The sequence below is a fragment of the Cucurbita moschata genome, unplaced genomic scaffold (assembly GCF_002738365.1).
Source record: "Cucurbita moschata cultivar Rifu unplaced genomic scaffold, Cmos_1.0 Cmo_Scf00016, whole genome shotgun sequence".
Taxonomy (NCBI): domain Eukaryota; kingdom Viridiplantae; phylum Streptophyta; class Magnoliopsida; order Cucurbitales; family Cucurbitaceae; genus Cucurbita; species Cucurbita moschata.
In genome coordinates, this window is record NW_019268532.1 from 1,049,803 (window position 1) to 1,071,968 (window position 22,166).

At 36.8% G+C, this 22,166-nt stretch overlaps 1 protein-coding gene across 1 annotated transcript; it reads right to left on the reverse strand.

Moving 5' to 3' along the window:
- Positions 1 to 414: 414 nt before the first annotated feature.
- On the reverse strand, positions 415 to 21,045 carry LOC111454538 (protein SABRE-like). The gene is made up of 23 exons (XM_023096041.1): positions 20,695 to 21,045; positions 19,390 to 19,501; positions 18,569 to 18,832; positions 18,084 to 18,349; positions 17,730 to 17,949; positions 16,951 to 17,121; positions 16,772 to 16,849; positions 14,141 to 14,389; positions 11,358 to 13,463; positions 8,042 to 9,893; positions 7,733 to 7,833; positions 6,289 to 6,645; positions 5,730 to 5,848; positions 4,944 to 5,190; positions 4,213 to 4,437; positions 3,477 to 3,616; positions 2,918 to 2,990; positions 2,331 to 2,432; positions 2,090 to 2,230; positions 1,596 to 1,916; positions 1,353 to 1,520; positions 887 to 1,265; positions 415 to 809 (listed from the first exon to the last, which is right to left on the reverse strand). The coding sequence occupies exons 1-23, from the start codon at positions 20,763 to 20,765 to the stop codon at positions 625 to 627; spliced, it is 7,947 nt and encodes a 2,648-aa protein (XP_022951809.1). The 5' UTR covers positions 20,766 to 21,045; the 3' UTR covers positions 415 to 624.
- Positions 21,046 to 22,166: the final 1,121 nt, after the last annotated feature.

Genomic DNA, 22,166 nt, shown 5'->3' on the forward strand with positions numbered 1-22,166 from the left:
ATGAAGAGGTTTGATGCCTCCATAGCAAATAATTGGTCGAATCAAGACGAATCGAAACCAAATTATCGCCCATGGTGGATTGGCCTAGAAGAAAGAAAGATTCATATAACAATCCAAAGAGATAAATGGAATTGATAATCTCTCTAAACTGATTTCATCTAATACTTTTTTTTTTTTTAATCTCTATCTAGGAGAATTTATTTCAAAGAGGGCATTCCATTTATATAAAAAAAACAGAAAAAAAAAAAAGAAAAAAAAGATCATATATGCATCTTCGTTTCTTGTTCTTAGTCACATTACCATTCTTTTTACAAAGGATTTGGAGAAAAGAATATTATTTAATCGTAGTGTAAATAAAGAAATAATTTTACTCAATAATGAAAGTAACTGCCACTTGAGAACTTAGGAAACAAACATTATTATTATTATTATATACCATAAATAATATATGAAGGGACAAAATTGGACTTCCAGTTGCTCAAAAATTTATGAGCAAACTGAAACCTATATATATATATATATATAGGTAGATAAACTAGAAAAATGGGGCGGCTTTATTCTCCATAGGCCATCCTCCATTGTAGATATCTGGGCTATTATTTGTGTTCTCCATGAAAGGAGGATTCAAGCTTCTCTTTCATTTGTTGCTCCAGCTGCCATAAGCTCCTCTTTCATTTGCTCAAGCTGCAGCTGTTCCTGTTCAGTAAAATCTCCAAATGATGAGCCGCTAGAAGAATCGCTTTCATCATATACGATGGCTTCCCTTGGGGACAAGGGCAGGGACTCGTCCCTCTGCTGAGGAGATGAATCTGTGACATTGCATTTCTCGGTGTCAGAGACAGAATAAAGATACCAAAGAAAGAGAGTTGAGAAGTGGGGGAGATACCCTTCTGTCTGGCTTGGAACTTCTTAGTATGGCGCCTAATAAGCTTCTTTGCTTTAGTTATAGTGAGCTGCCGAGCAAAAGGCGAAAACTCAGCTTCAGTGTCACTCCAGTCACCTGGGAAATCACCATCAGCTTCTCCCCTCATTGTGCGCAATACGAATGCTTTGGCCTTGCGACGCTGATTGTTGAAAAGACCCCTGATTGATGTAACAAATCCGTCACCTGCCCCATCGGCTGGCCGCTTAAGCCAGGTTACTGGATTTTGGTCCGACTTTAGTACTAGAGCCCCTTCGTTGTCGCTCAAATTGAAGTCGGTGTCAGGAACCAGCAGATTGGGGTGTTCCTTTTGAGTATGTGCTTTGTCTTTGAATTTCTTACCCTGCATGAGTGGAGGTGTTAGATTGTAAATAACTGACCGAAGTAATCTAGAATATAATAAATTTAAAGGTGGTGATGAGAAATTCACCTGCATTCCTGTAACAGACTTTAGAACTCCCCAGATGATATGCTTTTTAACTCGAGAGAACAGCCGACGCCAAGTGCCAGTGAACTCAACACGATGAAATGTATCCATCAGCAGCTTTAGATCATTGACCACAAATCTTGATCCTTCGTAGGTAACCAGCAACTCAACCTGTTTCAATAGTTCGTTGAGTGATTTGTTTCAATAACTAATTCAACGACAAATTTATAGACTGAGCTAACTAACCTGGCTAATCTTGATATTGTGGAACTCCATCAACTTTCGAGGTCTGGCTCTCTTCTCATCCTGAGGCTTAATCACCTTTTTCTCTTCGGATGAGCGACCAGCTGTTTTGGGAGCTTTGGGATCTTTCAATTTATTAGCTGATTCATCTGGCTGCTCACCAGAGCCCAATGGTCCACTTTTGGTGATGCTCTGCAAGACAAGTTCAGTAGCAACAGACTCGGCCACAGTCTCTTCCCAAGACCTATCAAAAGAAGATGTTCTTCTTAACTCGGAGCCTGAACTGCTGCCAGCAGTAGACTTGGGGTTTTGTGACTTTGATGCCTGCATGAAAGTATCGGACACTTGATGAAAAAAGGCGCATGATACAAAGAAGGAATACAACTACAATCAATACCAGCGATCTCAACAGAAGAAACCAATTATCATAAGATAATTAATTATTATCAGAAAAGAAAACTGGCTCCATGAGCCACAAGTGAGCTTAATAAACTCACTTGAGAGGATTCGGCGCTGGCAGATGCTTGACCACCGAGGGAGAAACCTAATTTGGAGAACATCTCTAACTCTTTTGATGTGGACACTTCACCTTTCTTTACGCGCCTTGAGCCTGCAGCCGTAGAAATTTTCCAAGCTTCCTGCAGCAAAAATTGAGCCACTCATGATCTAAAACTAAAGTAGAAGGCTGCCTTTCGCCTAGGAGTTGGATCCCAAAAGAAACAAGGCCTTCAAACTCACCTGCCGTCTCTGTGAATCTTGATCTTCTTCTGAAAAAAGGTACCCCCACATCATCCGATACATTGCCTCAGTCAAGTGAATTTTGAGGGGATAAATGTCTACCTGTAAGAGTAAAGAATAACAGAAAACAATCATGTACTGTGGATTAGATCACAAAATTATAATGATGAAGATAATTCTGCTTAATTGACATTTTTTGGGAAACAGAAATTACTATGATATTATTTTCAAATGTTGAAGTGGTTCATACGACAAATGCACCGGAAGAATTCATGATACAACAAACCATTCAAAGTAAAAGAGAGAAAAAAAAAAAAAAAGAGAATCAGTTGCTGCAACCCATCCACACCTCCTATGCAACCATAGTTAACTATATGATCATCCACAAAGCTAATGGAACATACAAGATAAGGTGAATGGAACAAGCTCAAAGGGTCCTTTTAGCTACCACCGCAAAACATCCAAATTGACGATGTCATTGAATCAAACATTCTCATACTATGCATCCTATAAAAGAAATGCTCACTATAATAAATTTGTACGAAGTATACTTAAACATTTGGAGAAAACAAAAGCACTTATATTACCTGCAACATCTCAAGAAGTGAATTTCCATCCCTCGGAGCTCCCTGCTTTGCATGCACTCGAACCATGACTAATCTGCAGCCATTAAAGTAAGTGCTGTAAATTTCTGAAGAACCACATGAAGCAATTAGTACCTAAATTAATTACACAAGGAAAACCAGGAACTTCATTTTGAAGGGGCATTCGAGTATCCAATAAATAACAGAATTGCCAATCCCACTCTTGCATTTAGACTTTCTTGAAGTAAGTGCATCAGCCTTAAGGTCAACCAGAGAGATTCAGCAACCCATGAAGGCGTGAATAATAACAATCCAATAGTGAACTTCAGAATCATCCATGCGAATAATAATCCATGTGGGGTTGAAAATAATAATCTCGAATCATCCAAAAGCAAGGATTATAGGAGAACTTCAGAAGGAAATTAGCATGTTATCCAGTGAAAACCAAATACTAAGGGGATAGGGATGTAGGAGAAACAGATAAAAAAGAGATGAAAAAGAACGTAATACTTTCACCAAGAGGCAGGAGAAACAGATAAAAAAGAGCTGAAAAAGAACGTACTTTCCCCAGTCTGGTGGAGGATTCCATGCTGATAGAAGCGTGTCAGACTTGGCATTGGCCAAGCAATTTCGTATAACAAAATTCTTCGTAGTAAACTGAGCAATGCCAATATCTTTGTAATCACGGTCAAAATCATAAAACTGTAGTAACAGATGGTAACAAGTATTACTTACAATAATCAAGCATTACCATAATTGTAGATATATAACAAAAATATTATTGAATAGCATCCCAAAAAAGAAAAGAAAAGAAAAGAAAAAAAAAAACCGACAAGCATTAGTATACATCAAGCCTGATCTCAAGCTAATTCACAGCAATTTTTAAATAATATTACTAGATTTTACTGCTGAGATTTCACCAATCCTGTAACCCTGGTTAATTTGTAAAAATTTGAAAAACCAAACAACCGTGATATTCTTGACATGAAGCATCTAAACCAACTAGCATAGTTGCAACTTCTTTTGGATAGGAAACATGAAAATGTATTATTAAAGAGAATCATACAGAAAGGAGGAGATGAGACATCCCAACCACACCATCCTAGTTGAAACTAACAAGAACTCTAGATAATAAGATATCAAGAGAAACTTGCTGAAAGACGAGCATTTTTAGAGTTGGGAACATTCAGAGAAGAGCATTTATAAATTCTTCTGCTTCTCTTTTTGCTGTTTATATGTATGTTTCTGTATATATATGCATAGGAAATTTAGAAATGAAGGACTTTTTAGACTCTCACCATGTCATTTAGTTCAGTTTCTGCAAAAGGTTTACCATCAACAAGCATGCTCCAGACAACTTTGTCAATTTTCAAAGAAATCCGCATAGCATATGAAGGACTTTTGTTCTTCTCCTTCTCCATCAATCGTGCCTGAGCAGCATCCTGAAGAGCCACCCTTAACGATGCATATGCCGTTTTCCTAGATTTTTGTGCATTTACAAGCTCTCTCTTCAATCCTTGCACCTGGAAAGATGCACTTTGAGTATATATCTATCGAGTTAAACAATAAGACATAAGAAGAGTAGGGTTATGCACTAGCAACTGAAGTGTATGCAAAGAGTATCTTATAAGCAAAACGTCACTGACTAGGCTACCGTCACCACCTAAAGAATGTGCAAGGATGTAGACTGTAACTCCAAAGAAATCTTGATTTAAGTTTTAATTTGCAAAAAAAAAAAAAAAAACAAAAACCAAAAAAAAAAAAAAAACGAAAAAAACAAAAACAAAGGAAGAAAAGAAAGTATGTTCAAGGACGTAGGTTGTAAATCCATGGAAATAATGGAAGTTTTAATTTGTGAAAAATCAACCACAGTCAAACCAACACGCATGTTCACAAGCAGAGCTAAACTTTTTGCGGAAAAAGTTCAAAATAAAAACTATTTCTAACAACATATAAAAATTAACAAAATCATAATCCACGTTTAGAATCATAAAATGAAATAACAAGAAAAACCCAAAATGTTGCTCACCAATAAGGACTTTCCGCCTGAAACCATCCACATCTCACCATCTTTTTCTGGATTTAGGTCACTACCGTCGCAATAGAGAGACAGTTTTCTGATGTCATTCCGAAGTAACCTTTGTTCCCGTTCTTTCACTTCAAGGTTTATTTTTGCAAGTTCTACCTCTTCAACACCATCAGGGACAACCTCATCTGCTTCCTCTTCAACATCCTCACCATCTTCCGAAGGAAATGAAGGACTACTGTTTCGAGGCCTGAAATTAGGGGAATCAATCATTATACATGTACAAGCAAATTAATCAAATAAAATTATACTTTTGAACATCATGTACTGTTGCTGTTATAAGAACTTTGCAGTTCATGTAACTCTTGTATAATATTTAAAAAAAAACATAAAAACTAATAAAACAATTCAAATTATGGAAAGCCGTGGTTACCAATAATTTTAACAATAAAACAGAGATTCTTAAAAATAGAAAAAAGGGTATCAACTCAGAATGCTAGATGATATATAATAATGACTTCTGATAATATTACAATAAGAATTCAATAAAGGTAATGGCCTTAAGGCTGTAAGCGGTATTATACCTAGCTATTGTCTCTGAGTGTTGAATTAATCACATAGAAAAAAGTAAAATAAATATTGAAAAGATGATACAACAGATCAAACGTTTGTATGAAGTAACTCAAGAGGGGAAGTTGAGATGTAATTCCAGCTAAATACAGCAGCATATCATCATAATATTGTGATTCCAGAAAAAACTGATAGCATAGACATAAATTCATCACATACTTGGGAAGACGTGCAAAAAGAAGGTTTGTTAACACGTCAACCATAACTTGAAACTGACGAGAAGTCATTGTTGCTGTTATATTTTCAGAAGTGAAAGTAAGCTCTTTTAATGGCTTCACCTACAACAAGATCATGCAAACACATTAGAAATACTTAAGTTCAAGACTAATTAGTATGCAGACTAAGCAAGTTTAACTCTACAAGCCAAATATTTAATATTCCAAGTCATCTTGACTTCATGGGGCCTTAATTAGGATCAATGAGCTTTTTGTTACTTCTTGTGTATTCTTTCATTTCTTCCGAATGAAAGTTTGTTTCTTCATTTATTATTGTTACTTTTTTGAGGGAATGGTAACATCAACAAAACTTTCAAAGAATGTTCTAGGAAAGACCACTTCCATTAGTTTGAAAAATTAGTTCTTTTCTAAAAGACAAGCTCAAAGTAAGATCATTTTCTAATTACTCTTATGTTCTTCTACATGTCAAACTGTATCCTTCTCATCATTCGTGGAAACGCGATAAAAAAGATAATTGAAGTAATACAAGATAAATGACAAACCTTCAACTCAGGAGTTCCACCCTTGTGCCTTGTGTATCGGAAGTACATGTTACAGGGCATAAACACTCTTTCAAGCAAAGCTCCAGTTCGCTTTACTTTAGGAGAACTTCTTAGAATTTTTGGAAGCCACTGCAATCCAGCCCCTGGGTCAACATCAGTTGGTGCAACATGAGCCTGAACATGCTCTAACATCACCGATAACTCCATCCGTTTCCATGTCATTTCAGGTTCACACTCTGAAATTTGCACATTTCCAGCGGCAAGAGCTTGTTCTATCATGTGATGGCCAACTTGGACGATTGAATGGAATGATCGTGCTAAAATACGCCCAGTAGCAGCAGCAAGCAAAAACCTTCCCTGTTTCAACAACAGAACAATATGAATCATCATTAAAAACATCTTTGCATGTGACGCAGAAAACAAAATATAATAAATTATATATATATAGGAAAGAATATATTTCATCGATGTGAGGAAATAAAGAAAAGGGGAGAAGGCATCCCCATTTAAATACAATTCAAATGAAACTTGAAATTCAATCTAGAGAAAATGAGAGTTGCAAGACGTTAAACATTGATAAAAGATTAAATTTACTATAACCCATCAGTTTAAGCTGTTGAGTGAAGCGGTGATTTTGCAGTAGGAGGTCCTACATTGAAACCCTTCTAATGTAATTTCCTCCCCGATTAATATTGAATTTAAGTTTTTGGGCCTTCCATAAATCTCTGATCTCACAAGTGAGGGAGATTGTTAAATATTAGTAAATGATTAAGTTTTACCATAACCCATCAACTTGAGATATTTGGGTGAAATGATGATTTAACACAAGAAAAGGTTCACTAATTCCACGCGTTAAAACTGTTTTAGTAAAATTTAAAGAATGGAAGGAATTGAAAATTCCATTCTTTTTCAAATGATATACAATAATATGATTTATCGTCTAATATAAACAACTGGTCAGAGTATAGCGGTTTAGAGAACACTCATGTATATAATCCAACATTCCGAAACTTCTCATTCTGATGATGGAATGATGACGATAAAGTAGCACAGGAGAGGAATGCCAATGCATATATTGAGTTATAATACTATATCACTTTGAAGCTAGAGTGCATTTTTCATGGGTTAAATTACGACCTTTTCACCCCACACCAGAAAAGAAAAAAAAATGTAAAATCATAATATAGATAGACATCTTCCTAGTAAGTAATATCCATATCGTTGTACTTGAGCATTACATGCATGCAAACGAAAAATAATGAAAAAAATTTAAATCAAGAATTGTAAGAAACATTAAACAGTAATCACAGGTGAGAACAAGAACAATCTCAGTTGGAGTGATATTAGTTGCATGATTCAAGAATTATTCACAATAAAAAACATACAGAAAAAGCACGAGGAATTTAATCCTCATAATAAAGTTAGGGAGTCTGAGGGTACTTACGTTAGCTTCTTCTGAGTGAAGATTGAATTGTGGCCCTATGACATTCACCATGAAGAGCCGAGTCCCTTCATCCTCTTTGTCATCTAACTTCTCATCTTTTCCTGGAAAAAGAAAAGTGTTACCTCTTATAGCCCACAAAACATTTGTTAACTAAACACTTCGACCAACTTTTTTCCAATATGACCCTACATATCCCGGACACATGCTTCAGTCATAGCAATATTCATCAAGGTAGATACCATAATGTTATTGTTTTGATAAGAACTATAAAGCCACTATTTCTGCTATAAATGAATGCTCAAGATGTACCAGGTGCAGGAGATGATACGTTCTCCCCTTTATCTGTAGACGAAATGTTTTCTGTTTTAACGCTTTGCGATGTGGCTGGTTGCAATTCCAAAGCCTCTGGCTGTGATGTAGAAGAGGCAACTGTATCATCATTGTTAGGGGCCTTAGAGATCTCCTCATCTTCACACACTTGAGCTTTATCGTTCGGCTGGCTCTCCGCAAGTAGTTTCTCCTCAAGTAGTTTCCGCTGTGTATATTGTCTTGAAGGGGAAGGTTTTGAAGGTTGCAATGCCTTGGTTAGACCGCCAGCAAAAGAAGTAATAGCACCTCTGTTCTCAATTGTCCATAAAAGTTTGAGTCCATAAACAAAAACACGCTGGCAATTATCAGCTACGACTACATTGTATCCATCATCATCACTTGGATCAGATCGTGCACGTTCATCACTCTCATTCTCATTTTCAAACTCAGTCTTTACAGACAACATCTCAACGTTTCTTTTTCCAGCCTCTTGCCAAGCTAATAACCTAGCAGGGTCAGCCTTTGGACTCTGCCGCCTAATTGTGAAATAATCAGCCGTCACAAAGAATCCATCATCACGATGTTTTTCAGTTGAGCTGCTTGTACTGTTGCCTTTCTCCACAGGGACTTTATCTGTGGAAGCAGATTGTGAATTTTTTCTGGTCATTTGAACTGCTTTTGCAACACTGCTGCAATTTTCTTTATTTGTAAAAGCCTTTAGCATATGAAGATCAAGTCCTTGGTAGAAAAGATCAAGGTTATCCCGTCTGCATTCAAATGTATATTTTGGCTTGCCCCGACTGAGACCAATTTCATATTTCAGCTTTGCCATACTAAAAGTCAGTCCCTTTGCTGGATCATCGTCATCTAATGGGACATGTCTTATCTCAGGAGTAGTAATATCAATTCTTAGCATAAACTCGGTTATTACTTTGTCCATGGGCAAATTACCAGATCTTATAATCCTGGGAACACCAAAACGGGCCCATCTAGAGAAGGTACGGAGTTTGGTAGGAGGTAAGTAATTCAAAGTCCCAAACTTACTCATCCAAGCAAGATCATGAGCTCCAAAACTCAGTTTTGTAGAACAATTAGTTTTATCGATATTATCAAACAACTGTTTCTCACTCGAAGGAAGAGGCGGCCTAAAGGTGAAACTCCACTGAAGTGACAGAGATGTGGACCTAAATGGATCAAAGACTATGTCACGAGATTTTCCTTCAACAGGAAACGCATGTAGATAATGGTTCAATGGAGCGTCAGAATCACAACCCCAGATCATGTTTACTTCAAGGGTGAAAACTGGCGTTTCAAGGAACGGACCAGAGATGCCTTGAGGAAGTTTTAGACCACGAGTAATAGCCATACTTTCCAAACTGCTGGTTAAAATCCTGAATTCCTGGCAAGAAAGAAAGATGCGACCATCTGACTGCTGGACCTCCATTTGACCAGTTAATACTTGAAGTTTTTCAAGCTTTTCATAAGGATCGGCACTTCCAAGAATATTCCACCGTGTCTCAGAAAAATACAAAGTGATATTTCCATGGATGTAATACCTCATATCATCCCACCATGGTAAGCTCTTCTCTTTTTTTGGAGGCTGAATAAGTGGACCAGGATTACAGACACTAAGATTAGCCCTTCGTAAGGCCACAGTGAAAGCATAACTGATATCAGCAAAAATAGGTTCATATCCCACTCCAAAAGATAGCTCTGCCTTCTTAAAATGAATGGGCAAATTTGAATATGTCTTCATTGCAGGAGTTGTACCACTAGCAGAGCGTAGCATCTGCACCTTTCTCCATTTCCCAACGTACACATCTTGATATATTTGAGGTTGAAAACACGTAGCCTAGTTGAAAAGCAAAAATATTGTCAAAATTACGAGACACGAATTCATGAATTACATGTTCCTTTTTATTGTACACAGTTCCCTATTCCTGGGATAAGCACAAAAATAAATAAATAAATAATGTTAACATGTTAACCAACCATTCAAAGGGAGAGGGTCCAAAAAGAGAACAGGGTTTAGCTAAACTATTTTTATTGCAAATATTCAAGAAAACTCTAGTCTGCTTCTCTCTTTTTTTTTTCATTCTTTGTACAGTTTCCAAATATGGCTAGGTAGGGAATTTCTTTTTCTTTTGCGGGGAGAATACATTTCACTTAAAATCAGGAGAACTCTAATTTACTGTTCCCCTCCCCACCATATTTCCAGACCTTGTAAAGAACTACTACTCTCTTTATCTTTCTAAATGCAGCAGCCTCAAAAAATAATTTCATGGATAAATGAAATTGAGGAAATCTCCAACAAAGGCAGAGTGAGGAAACCTCCAATTGACATATAAAAAAAGTTCATTTAAATTTTATTTTAAAAAAATTATTTTGGCTTTCTGATCTTTCATATGTATTCTATTTTAATCGGGAAACATTCAGTATCATATTTTATCACCTAAAATTATTTGTTTTGCTGTTAATTTTTTGTGAATCATTTTAACAAAAACCCAAAATCATTTTGAAATTTAATCTCTAACTCACTACATATAGTTGATTCGGGATTTCAAAATTCCTAAGGTGAATGGATGGCTCATGGAATATTGAATGGTAATGACTTCAAAAGCGAGTCCAAATCTTGCCCTTAGTGCTTCTCTTCGCCCACTCTGTTTGAGTTGTGAGGAGTCAATTTTTTTTTTTTTTTTTTTTTTTTTTTTTTTTTTTTTTTTTTTTTTTTTTTTGCGTTGCTCTTTTACTAGACCTTGTTGGGAGAGGCAGATGACTACTTTGACATGCAAATTCGTCTCCCAAATAGGATCGTTGGTTGGCTGTTGGAGTTTGAGGGATGGAAGTTGAAAAGTAATGCGAGAATTCTGTTGAAAAGTAATGCAAAAAAAATGCGAGAATTTTGAGTCTCCTTGATTATTATTGGTTGGAAGGCCGTTTGTAAGTAGTTTCCTTGGGTGGGGGCTCTCTCATAAGCAACAGCAGCTGGGAACAAGAAACGTGCCAGAAAACCTACCATATAGGTGTATTCATTCTACTTTTTTCCAGTACTATATTGCAAGAATGGGAGAGCTATATGCACATTAGTTAAATCCAAGAGAAGGAACTCAAAATTAAAGGAAAAATAATTGACAAACTCCAAAACTAATGCATGCTATGATGAACAACAATACCAGCCTACTGCCCTCCCTCTTCACCTCCCCACCCCCTTAAAAAAAAAAAGGATCGTGTATTTTAAAAGAGTGAAGAAATCATAACAATTGTAACCAAGTCATAAGAGTGTATATTGGTAAAAGTAAGGCAGAAGGAAAATTACCTGTTGTGCCATCACGAGACAGCCTTCACATTTACCAGAAGTTGCTGCAAATAGAGGAAATGGGTAATCTCTCAGCAGCACTGCAAGAGAGCCTGCATTCAAGAGTATATTTCTCCCGTAAAGCCGCGAGAATGGTATGTTTTCTTCCAGACAGACAGGATCAAGCCTCCTTAGAACGTCTATCATTCCATCATCTCCACCATCAATTTTCGTTAAGGAAACATCCAAGTCTGTAGCAGTAACGGACATAAGAAAAGTTCTGGCAGTGCTGAATTTAAAACCAGACTGGAGCCCTTCAGTACAGGAACCTGAACCTTCTGATGGCAATATATTCTGACAGGCACGATAATAAGATTGAAATGACTGTCTATGTATCTCGTCTCGCATTCTAAGCACATCTGATGGATTTTGTGGATCAACTTCAATGCCATTATAGCACGTCTTCCTTTCTTGAGGAGAATCAATTGTTTCAGCAGTTTTTGGAACTTGGTTTGCTTTAGAAATTAAATCGTCAAGAAATTTTAACCTAACAGCTACTTCATAAGCTTCATTTCTTATTAGCTTATAGTGTTCATCAAGCCATCCCTGCAATGGCTCCTCTTCTATATCAGCAGTTAACTTACGTATGCAAAACTTCAAACTCCCAACTTTGGTTGAACTAGGCTTTTTGACTTTTGAGCCTTCTTTCTTCATTGGAAAAATAACAGATGTTTTGGCAGCAGTAATAAGCTTCAAAGCTCGCAGCATATCCTCAACTGAGTCATCAATGGCCCGCAACTGCAACCGGTAAGGTAAGCAAATATGTATGTCCAAACCTTGAATAACCCAGTCCCAAGTGGTAACTGGCACTTTCATATCACACGTACCAGTAGACACATTAGGAATACGTGAAATCTGCATTCGGCTACTTTTGAGTACTCTGGAGCCATTGAAACTAAGTAAGAGTCCTTCTAGAAGTACTCCTATACGTGCATTTTCAGAAAAAATTGACTGAACCTGAACAACTGCATCAACTCCGTCTCCAGCCTGTGCATAAACTCTTAACATTTCCACATCAACAGCAAATATTGATTCCTTTTTCTTCTGTTTCTCAGGCTGCCCAGATTCAGAGATGGTTTCTGTCTTTTGTTCAGAATCTTTTGTGTTTGAAGCATCTTCAGTAGATACGTTATTATCTCCCTGAACCTTTTTGTTATGCACGAGTAATTTCAGCTGTAGTCCAAGTTCAACAAGAGATAGCTGTACGTCTGGCTCCCACCCAACTGAAATATCCGTAGCACTGAAAAGCGAGCATACAGAAATCTCTTTGAGACCACCAGAACGCCGTACAAACTTAGCATTCTGCATGTCAAAGAATGTCAGTTTTGTATCTTTCCCATGTTCCTCCAAATGCTCCTGGTATATTGACCTAACTCTCTCAACTTCTACCTGTGTGGATTGTTTCTCCTTGTTCACACATAAACTGAGATGAAAAATATCGAGAGCTATGGAATAATTCACCCGTTTGCATTCATCAGACATCGTAGACATTACATTTGCATAACGGGGTGTGCCATCAGGATTGACGGTCATAACAACTTGACCACCTTGTGATCCATAATAGACACGTTTAGGGTCTGCAACAGTCATGTTCTCCAAATCAATATCCCCACAAACGGTTATGGAGCATTTTTCAAGCCTGAGTTTTAGAAGTTTGGTCCCTTTCCCAGATGATTTAGTTGAACGGTCCCCTTGGCTTTGCGTAGTTTTCTTCCGGGAACCAGAGAATTGTTTAAGAAGTGATTGTAAAATCATAGCAGTTGAAACAAGTGATTCAATACGCTTGAATGTAAAATAGAAACCCATACCAGTCACATCAACAGACAACACTAGTTTGCTTCTAAGACCCTCTTCTTCAGACGGTTCAATATCCTTTTTTCCCCAATCCAAACTTATCTTAGCTATGTGTATCAAAGAGCCTGAACTTGATTCCACAGTAAGGCTTTCCTTCAAGCGTTCTTGGTATTCATCGGCCAGGTGCAAATTTAGTTCACCAAGCTCCATATGTACTGCAACTCCCATATTTGATCTATTATTTGCGAACACATGAGAAGATTGTGAACAGCCCTGCGACAACATGAACAAATGAGCATGGCATATGCTCAAAGTGCTTAACTAATGGAAGATTAAATAATATAAACTATGCAGAAAAGGAAACAAAATACTCAAAAGAGATGAGACTTAAGAAAGAATCCATGTAATTAACTGAAAAATACGGTTATGTTAGATTGGAGTGCTAACTTAAATTCAGGAGTAAACCAGTCAGTTTGAAACTTCCCTTGGCAAACTTTTCTAAGATTTCCAGTGCATTAATCTAGAGCATTGGAAAAATTTTGTGAATATGAGAATGTGGTTTAAGACTATCCCACATCCCTCACCATTAAATCATTTTAAGCAAGCAGTACTTCTGCCACCTACGACTCAATCAACTTTTCAGTGCTAATGGATATAAACCAAGCTAAAATACCGGTAGCATGCACCACGTCATCATATTCATCCATGTAATCAACCCTCAATGAAAAAGGAGCAAAGAGAGAGAGAGAGAGAGAGAAGATTGCAAGCAACAATGACGGTGCAATTGCTTGCAAATCAAGCAATGAAACCTATAAAGGACAGTCATTCCTGCAGAATAAATATCTCATTTCGTCTACAAGGAATTATTGAATTTTAGAGCACAGAACAGACTAGAATCACTGATAATTCTAAGATAAAAGGAAGACAATAGATCTAAGCACATTACTTACATGATATAACGGTGAACCACTTGTACTACAAAGCACAATAGTCATCTCCGGGGCTGATACCGTACATGTCCACGTGATGGCTTTGGACTCAGAAGACTTCGGCTTTTCAGAAGGCTTTTCCTTCTTCAGGACCATCTTCTTTTTTTTGGAGGAATGGAGGCGCAGCCATGGTTTCAGTCTACTTATTATTATGTTGCACCGAGTACCTCCCAACTTTAAGTCCACTTCAACCCTGATTGGTGATGCTGGCTGAAACATACAAGAATCATGCGAAAGAAAAGAAAAAGTTCAACCAAAATGACTCTTAATGATGGGTGTCACTTAGCTACTACAGAATATGGACAGACCAACAAAGAACAGACAACTCCAGCTTAGTAAATATGAGTAAAGGAAACTATATCTGCAAAAAAAAAAAAAAAAAAAAGAAGTGTTGCGTTGACATGCCATCTTCCTAAAGGCTAAGCTTGGTAGCAACTCAAGCAGGTGGAAACACAAAGACTGGAGGCCTTCTGTTTAATGCCCCCTTAGCAAAAGGATATCTCGTCCCTATGGCCTTCGGGCTGTCTTTGTTTGGCATGCTAACACAGCCTCCCGTTTCTTATAAAGAATATATATATATATATATATATATATATATATATTAATATGTCATATGCATTGGCGAGCACATGGGCAATTGATCAAATTTGGGCTAAAAAAAGTTGTGAAAACTACATTTTCTTAGATCTGCTTCCAACTTCACTGTTCACATTTATCAAAGCTTACCCACATCCAGAAAATGAGTTGAAAGTTCTGCTCTGCACCACAATACTTCAACTTACAAACTGGGAAAGAAAACACTGCAAGAAAGGCTAATAAAAACACTGCAAGAAAGGCTAATAATTCTCCAAGGTGGCGATTCTTTGACAAACTTTTTACTGATAATTGAAAATTTATTACTATTCTTCACAGAAAAAAGGTGGCGATTTACAAGTGAATTCTCCTAGAGTTCCCCTTCCAAATCAAGCAATCTTCAAGATAATTTGGAGCCACATGACATTCCAGTAGCATTAGACACTCACAGATCCTCCCAAAATCTTACATTGTTTCCCTTTCTGATTTCGCTTTAGCCAATGATCCAAGCAGAGTAATAATAGGAACTAGTGTATCGATTTTCTTGGTAGCATTATCTATTAGAAATGAATTTTCTAGCATCTGACTCCATACCACTGAAGGATTTAATCGCACACTTGAAATATAGCCCAAAAAGTCAAGAGAACGCTTGGATAATTGGTTTATATGGATCCTTTCTGGTTGTGACCACACATAAAAATGACCTTGCCTTCTAGCTGCTTTTACATTTAGCAATTGAATACCAAAGAGCTTTAGTACAGAATGCTGGAAAGCCTTTGTAGTCCATCCCATCCAGTCCACGCCATCAATATTGGTGATTAACTCCCTCCAAAGAGCATCTCCTTTTTCAGCAAACCTCCAAAGCCATTTCGAGAGGAAGACAATGGTTTTGTATTTAATGTTCTCATTAAACTTTGAAGTAAGACACCCATTTCCAATTCACAAGATGGCTGCCTTTTTCATAACCACCTCTCTCCAAATGAAATCTCAAATAAAACTCTCATTTTTAAATGGATGCCCACAAGAATAGAAGCCCAAAAGATTGTGCACGTTGTGAGGGAGCACAAAAGACCTATTGATACACTCATAAATGTAGGGACCATTTGCTTTGTTGGCAATGATGTATGGTCACCTCCTTTTGCATTGTTCTTTGGGATGAGATGACGAATCACCTTTATACAAGCTCTTTTAAGCTCCATGGTCTACCTAATAATTGAGCACTCTCTTTTATCTGAGAGGTATGGAACCCATCTAGCAAGTCTTGTGATAACATTCACAAAAAACCTTAAAACGTGATGGAACTATGCAGTGCGGTAGCCTTTGCCCACTCCTTCCAAAGGTTAAGCTTACTAGCAGCTCAAACAAGTGGGAATGGCCTTTTTAGACCTCTAGGACCACGGTAAAATCTTTCTGTCTCCGATCTCCAATGGCAACTCTTTCTACACATCCTTATATCTCTCCATTTGGCATAGGAAAGTCTCCAAAAGATCAAGTTTCAGCCCTTCTCCATTAAATTTTGCTATCACAGGCTATCAAAAACTAGTCAGGTGGACGTAGCTTTATTTTTAAATGAGTAACCTTTAGGAAGAGTACAGCACATCAGTCCTAGATAAATGGTGTAATATAAGGTGGTCAATCAATTGCTTGGAGCATATTTGAGGGTATTAAGCAGCAAAGAAGCTGAGAATTGAGCTTGATGGTTATCATGGGCTGCATTTTTTGCATCAAACATCTTATAATGTTTGAATTATGGCCACTATGGAAGTCAAAACTTATGATCAACCATTTGTGGGCTTTTACAAGAAAGGAAGGCTATATTAGATAATATTAAAATTTCAATTGATGCCGCCAGAACAAATAAGGAAAATGTCTTAATTTAACAGGAAATCATTAAGCTACAATTTGACAAGACAAAGACCAAACGTTTGTTAAAGTTGAATAAACACCAAAGAACACATTATGTTTATGCACGAGGTGAAGAAAATAAACAACCTGAAGTTTGTAAATAAGGATACTCACTTGTATTGGAATATAAACAAAGGTCACTACATCGACTTTCAGTATCTCCAGAAGGGAAGTGTCAGCCTCTCTAAGTAGCTGAGATCACACCAAAAACGGTTAAGAAAACAGTCAAGCAACATGACAATGTAAAAATTAATAACTGCAAGTTTCCAAAACAACAAAAGTTTAAACAATACATGAATCTCACTGAACTCCATTTGTAGATCAAGACGTGCAGTCTCTCCTGAATCCTCTAAGCAGGGTGATTTGATTATCTTAAACTGAAAGCCCACTATGTTGTTTTCAACAACAAGCTCGTGCTCACGATGCGCAAACATAACATTCAGTTTGGGAAGGCAGAAGGAGACCTATCAAAGAACCACTCGCTTTAGTTTCACTTTATAAATCATTGTGCTGTGATAAATTCAACCAGAAAAAGAGCTACAGAACTGCAATAGAGCCTACACATTATCATCAAAGACTAAAAAAGGATGTGAATTATGTGCTTACTGTAAATTATTAACTACCTCAAAGTTCAAAAATTCAGATTCTGAATTGGAACAAATAAATAGTTACAGAACCAAGCAACACAACCCTTTCTTATTTAAAAAAAAAAAAAGATCGAAAGATCTTAAGGATTCTTTCCATATTGTACACTTCACATATTTATCAAAAGCGAATCTATATCACAAAAAAGGGGCTCATACAAAACAAGGAATGAGCTATACTCAAACAACCAAAGGATTACAAGAAAGAGTACCAACGGAGATTAATATGTATAAAGCTGTAATACAAAACTTAATGGACAAAGAACACCTATGTATATATATGCACATGAGGAAAATCTAGTGAACTGCTCTGCTTTTATATCCTAAAAAGAAAACTTAATCAATAGAAAAGTGCCATGAGACTGAAAACCACTCAAATACTAAAATGCTTACTGATATAAACAAAGAGTACCCAATCAGAATACAACCTTTTCTGGGAAAACAGAGGTATACTTCGAAAGAGATGCAAGTGGTTGCTTCTTCTGGGGCTTCACTGTAGGTTGAGAATCAGCAGTTGACTCTACAGTTTTATCAGAAGGAAAAGAAGAGTCCGTTTCCTTCTTGCTTTTTGAAAATAGCTCCTCATTCAAGTTTAAATTGACCTCTCCAAAAGCGATATCAATATTCTTCACACTTATACCAGCTTCCCTAAGTCACAAAATAAAATAAAATAAAATAAAAATGTAAGCTTTCTAACAGACACTGCTTTTGTAGATCACAATAATGAGAATCAAACACCAAAAGAAAACCACAAATGATAGGAAAATGGCAAATGGAAGTACCTGTCAGGTCCAAATTCACTAGACACAGAAAATTCTTCACAAATAAAAGGAGCAGAAGATTTATCCGTAGTGGCAAAAGATGAATTGACAGCAGATATACATCCCTCACTTTTCAAGTTGGATGATTGTTCACAACTAACTCGTGGTTCACCAAGATGCACAGATATGGGCAATATTTGTAACCTGAAAACTAAATTTGCTGCTTCTCCACCACTTTTAGATATGTCAATGCTCAAATCCTTGACTTCAATGGTAGCTTTGGGAGTCTGCAATTTTCAAGATCCAATTGCACAAACAACAAGGAGCAAAAGAAACTATAAGAGTAACAAATTAACCAAAACTAGTATTAATAGAAGACAAAAAGGCACAAATGATCAATTCTAGAACGTTCTAGCTACAAATATAGCAGGACCTTTAAGAATCATGTGTTTCAACCTAAAAATCATAAAGAACATCGCAAACATTAGTCTCAGAACTTTGCATACCTTTAGAACCAAATCTGTTATTGAAACTGACAAATATCTTGCAATATTGGCTACAACCATCAACTTTCCTTTGCCTTTAGGGCGGGAACTCCGAGGCTTAGACGACTTTGGCACACCTTTAACTGAAGGCCTCATAGTAACTTTTAAGTCACATATCAATATCTGTAGCTTCGGATCCCTAGAAATAATGCCCACGCCAAGTTTGACAAGGGACTGGCGCAAACTCAATTTAATTTCACCAACTGATATTGATTCAATTGCACCCTGAAGTTAAAATGAGATAACAATAAAAATCTCACAATTCTATCTGAGCAATGATCTCCTAATAAAGTAGAGTCACAGGAAAAAAGAAATCTATCTGCATTGCAGAATGTCCTAACTTAGCAAGCAGTGATGTCACTGTTTTTGAGAACCTTCATATAGTGCATTTTAAACTTTTTTGGACTGGATGGTCAAGAACCACATCAAATTAATGACACCTCCTCTAAACTCTTTTTTTTTTTTTTAAGAAAAAATCTGATAGAAAAGCTTCACTTGTAGACCATTAGGCAAAACTAAATAATTCAAATAAATTAAGATTGAATTAACCATATTTGTTCAGATTTGACAATAGTACCCTCCCCAGATTTCTTAACCAATGCACACATGCACAAAGCTAGACGTGAGGGCAGAAGGCTAATGCCTGTTACTAATACTAGCATATTCTCGAAAGGGCATGAGGCTTTCCAAGAGCAAGTTGTTTTTCTTGAATCCCTAGACTTTACAAAATCATATAATTAAATATTAAATGAAATTTTAAAGCTTCCAAATATAAATGAAACCTTCCGGAACTTGATCACAACATCCTTTAAAGATTTCCACCCTCCAACACGAAATGCTACTGATGCTCCAACAACCTTGCTCAAAATCAAAGCCACCAATCTAGAAGCAAACCTGAAAAACAATAGAAGTTTTATTGCTATGAGGAATAAGAATCCCTTAGAATCCAAATTGAGATAATCAATATTGACGGAATCTTAAAGAATGCTTATCTGTCTATTGAGAATTGGAATAGAATCATAAGATCGTGGAGAGATCAAAACAATTAAATATAACCACAAATCAGTAACAGAATTGTCACATGACAGATGGATAAATTTCTATAAATGACAAAACCTTATTCCTCGCTCAGGACTCCACTAGCATGACTATTCTGAATGCCATGCTTAATTATTTCCATTATCTACTTGTGTGTCTGAATCTAGCTAGCTTCCACTAAACATATATAACAAAAGATTCTTCTACAGAGAGCTCGATGCAGTCAAATGATGTCAACTACTCATCCTCTGATATATGTTCGAACTGGAGGACTTTTAGGACGTTTAGTTTTTTCCCCCTTTTATTATATTTTTGTTCTTTGTCTACAGTTCCTATAGTTGGGACTTTTGTACTTCACCTTTTAATCATGTTTTGTTTCTTGTTCAAAAGAAATAAAAGATCAATCAATTTCTTAAGGAGCCTAAATTACTTCTCATACATGCTTGTACAAATGTTACGTGTAGGAGGATCAAACTTTGACTTGATTTTTTCATCCAATCAGTTTGGTGGGTTCTGATCTGGGAGGTGTTATTTGATGACTTTGAAATTGGTTTCCTTAACATCTTAGAAAGAACTGCTTAATCTTAATTGTGATTGATGTTCAATATATCCTTTTTCGGAATTTTTTGGGCTGTTTTTCCTATCTCAGAATAGAAGTTTGTATTGGTTTCCTTCCATCAACGAAAAGCATTGTTTCATTTAACTACCCAACCCACAGGCCTTCCTTTTTTATGCGAGAAATTCAGCTTGTATTGCAAAGTTCAGGAGCCCAGCCATATGACAAGCTAAAAAGGACATATCTACTCCCTCGCATTTTATGCCGGATAAATGAATCAACAATATGTCTCAATGACATCCCCCACCCTTACCAAACCAGAGGAAAAAGACATACGTATTATAGAGTCTACTTGAAAAATAAGAATAGCAATAAACAACTGAATCAACCAATATCCATAAAGTGCAATGGCATTTAGCGTACGAAGAAAACGAAATCGATCGACACAATCAGGTAGAAACCAGTGAACCACAAATGTAATTCAGGTACTCACATGAAAATCAGCCATAGTATAATCAAAACGATGAAGAATCCGAATAGAAACTTGAAAGACGGAACCGCCATGGCTGATAGAGAGAGTGGTGGAATCGGAAAAGGCGTGGGAGAGTATCAGGTGATCAAATTCCGACGAATTAAGCAGAGTGCAACGAGTGCACATAACTTGATGTCAAAACGTAAACATCAGATAATTAAATCCTAGAACTGAAGTCCAAAATTGAGGAACAATCCAGTATACGACTGAGTCTTCACGGCGAGGAGATCGGAAGTTTTCCATTAATAGGATTGGCAGAGATCCGATCCGTGAAGTGCTCGGTGAACAGAGAAATGGACTGGTTAGCCTTCTCCTTTCCTCTTCTTTTTTTTCGGCGGTTTGATTGTTCTTACGACGAAAATATGTGGAGCGGGAGAGGGAGAGGTGGGAATCGGATGCGGTTAGAGTACGGTATGTCCGTGAGCTCCGAGGTCTGAAAATCGGGAAAAGTGCTGAATTTGTCGACGTGGAGGATTTTAAATGGGCCACGTGTCCTGCTCAGACAGCGAGGGATGGATTCGTTTGTCAACGTCGAGTTTGGAAGTTGAGATTTCGTGGCGGGAACCTTCTTTACCCGCTGCTTCCCCATATGCTCCATCAACTCGCCGCCAAATTACATTCATAATATATATTATATATTATATATTTTTAAAAATTATAAATTAATTTCAAATCCAATTTTTATGCAAGTTAAAATTTGTCCAAAAATTTCTAATTTAAAGTTTAAAAATATATATATATATTTTAGTACTATAAGTTATAATAGTTTATTAAATGTAATTGATTCGTACAATATTTTCTTATTTTTTAAAACAAAAATGTATTAGGATCATAAGATAAAAATCGCTACTTGTTCTAAAAATTAATAATTAAAAAGAGTATAATACTTTCCCATAAATTTCAATCAAAATTAACATTATCCTTATATTAAGACATGGACAAGTTCGGACTTATAGATTATGTTAAAAAAATTCAATGTTTGGATGAAATTCATTTATCTACGTCATTTGGAGAGTGCAGTACAACGGAGAGTTGTATGCTGCATTTGGGAATGATGAGTCGCTCCTGAAAAGGAATCTATTGATTCTCTCCCAATTGGTTGGACCTTAGGTGCGATGATTGGTCTCCGGTTCAAGTCCAGGGATGGCCCAGCTATGCCAAGGAAAAGAATAAAAGAATAGAAGAAGCATCTGACTCCTGCATGCAGGTCCCACTTGGCTCGGGGTCCTTCATGCAGGTCCCACTTGACTCGGAGGATATAGCTCAGTTGGTAGAGCTTCGCTCTTACAATTGGAATGCTTAACATTTTTCTTTGTTTAGTTGAGAATATTTAAAAGTAGAGAGATTCAAACCTCTAATCTATTGATTTGAGTCGATATTACATCTAATGGCTTATACTCAATTTGGTCGTTAATTATCGATGACTTTTGCTT

Excerpts from the sequence above, each read along its gene's own strand:
- LOC111454538 (XM_023096041.1), bottom strand. The coding sequence starts at position 20,765 with ATGGCGGTTCCGTCTTTCAAGTTTCTATTCGGATTCTTCATCGTTTTG. Across the intron at positions 16,850-16,950 it reads TGGAGTTCAGTGAGATTCAT|CTACTTAGAGAGGCTGACAC; the intron begins GTATTGTTTAAA and ends GTGTGATCTCAG. Across the intron at positions 14,390-16,771 it reads TTGTTTATATTCCAATACAA|CCAGCATCACCAATCAGGGT; the intron begins GTGAGTATCCTT and ends TGTATGTTTCAG.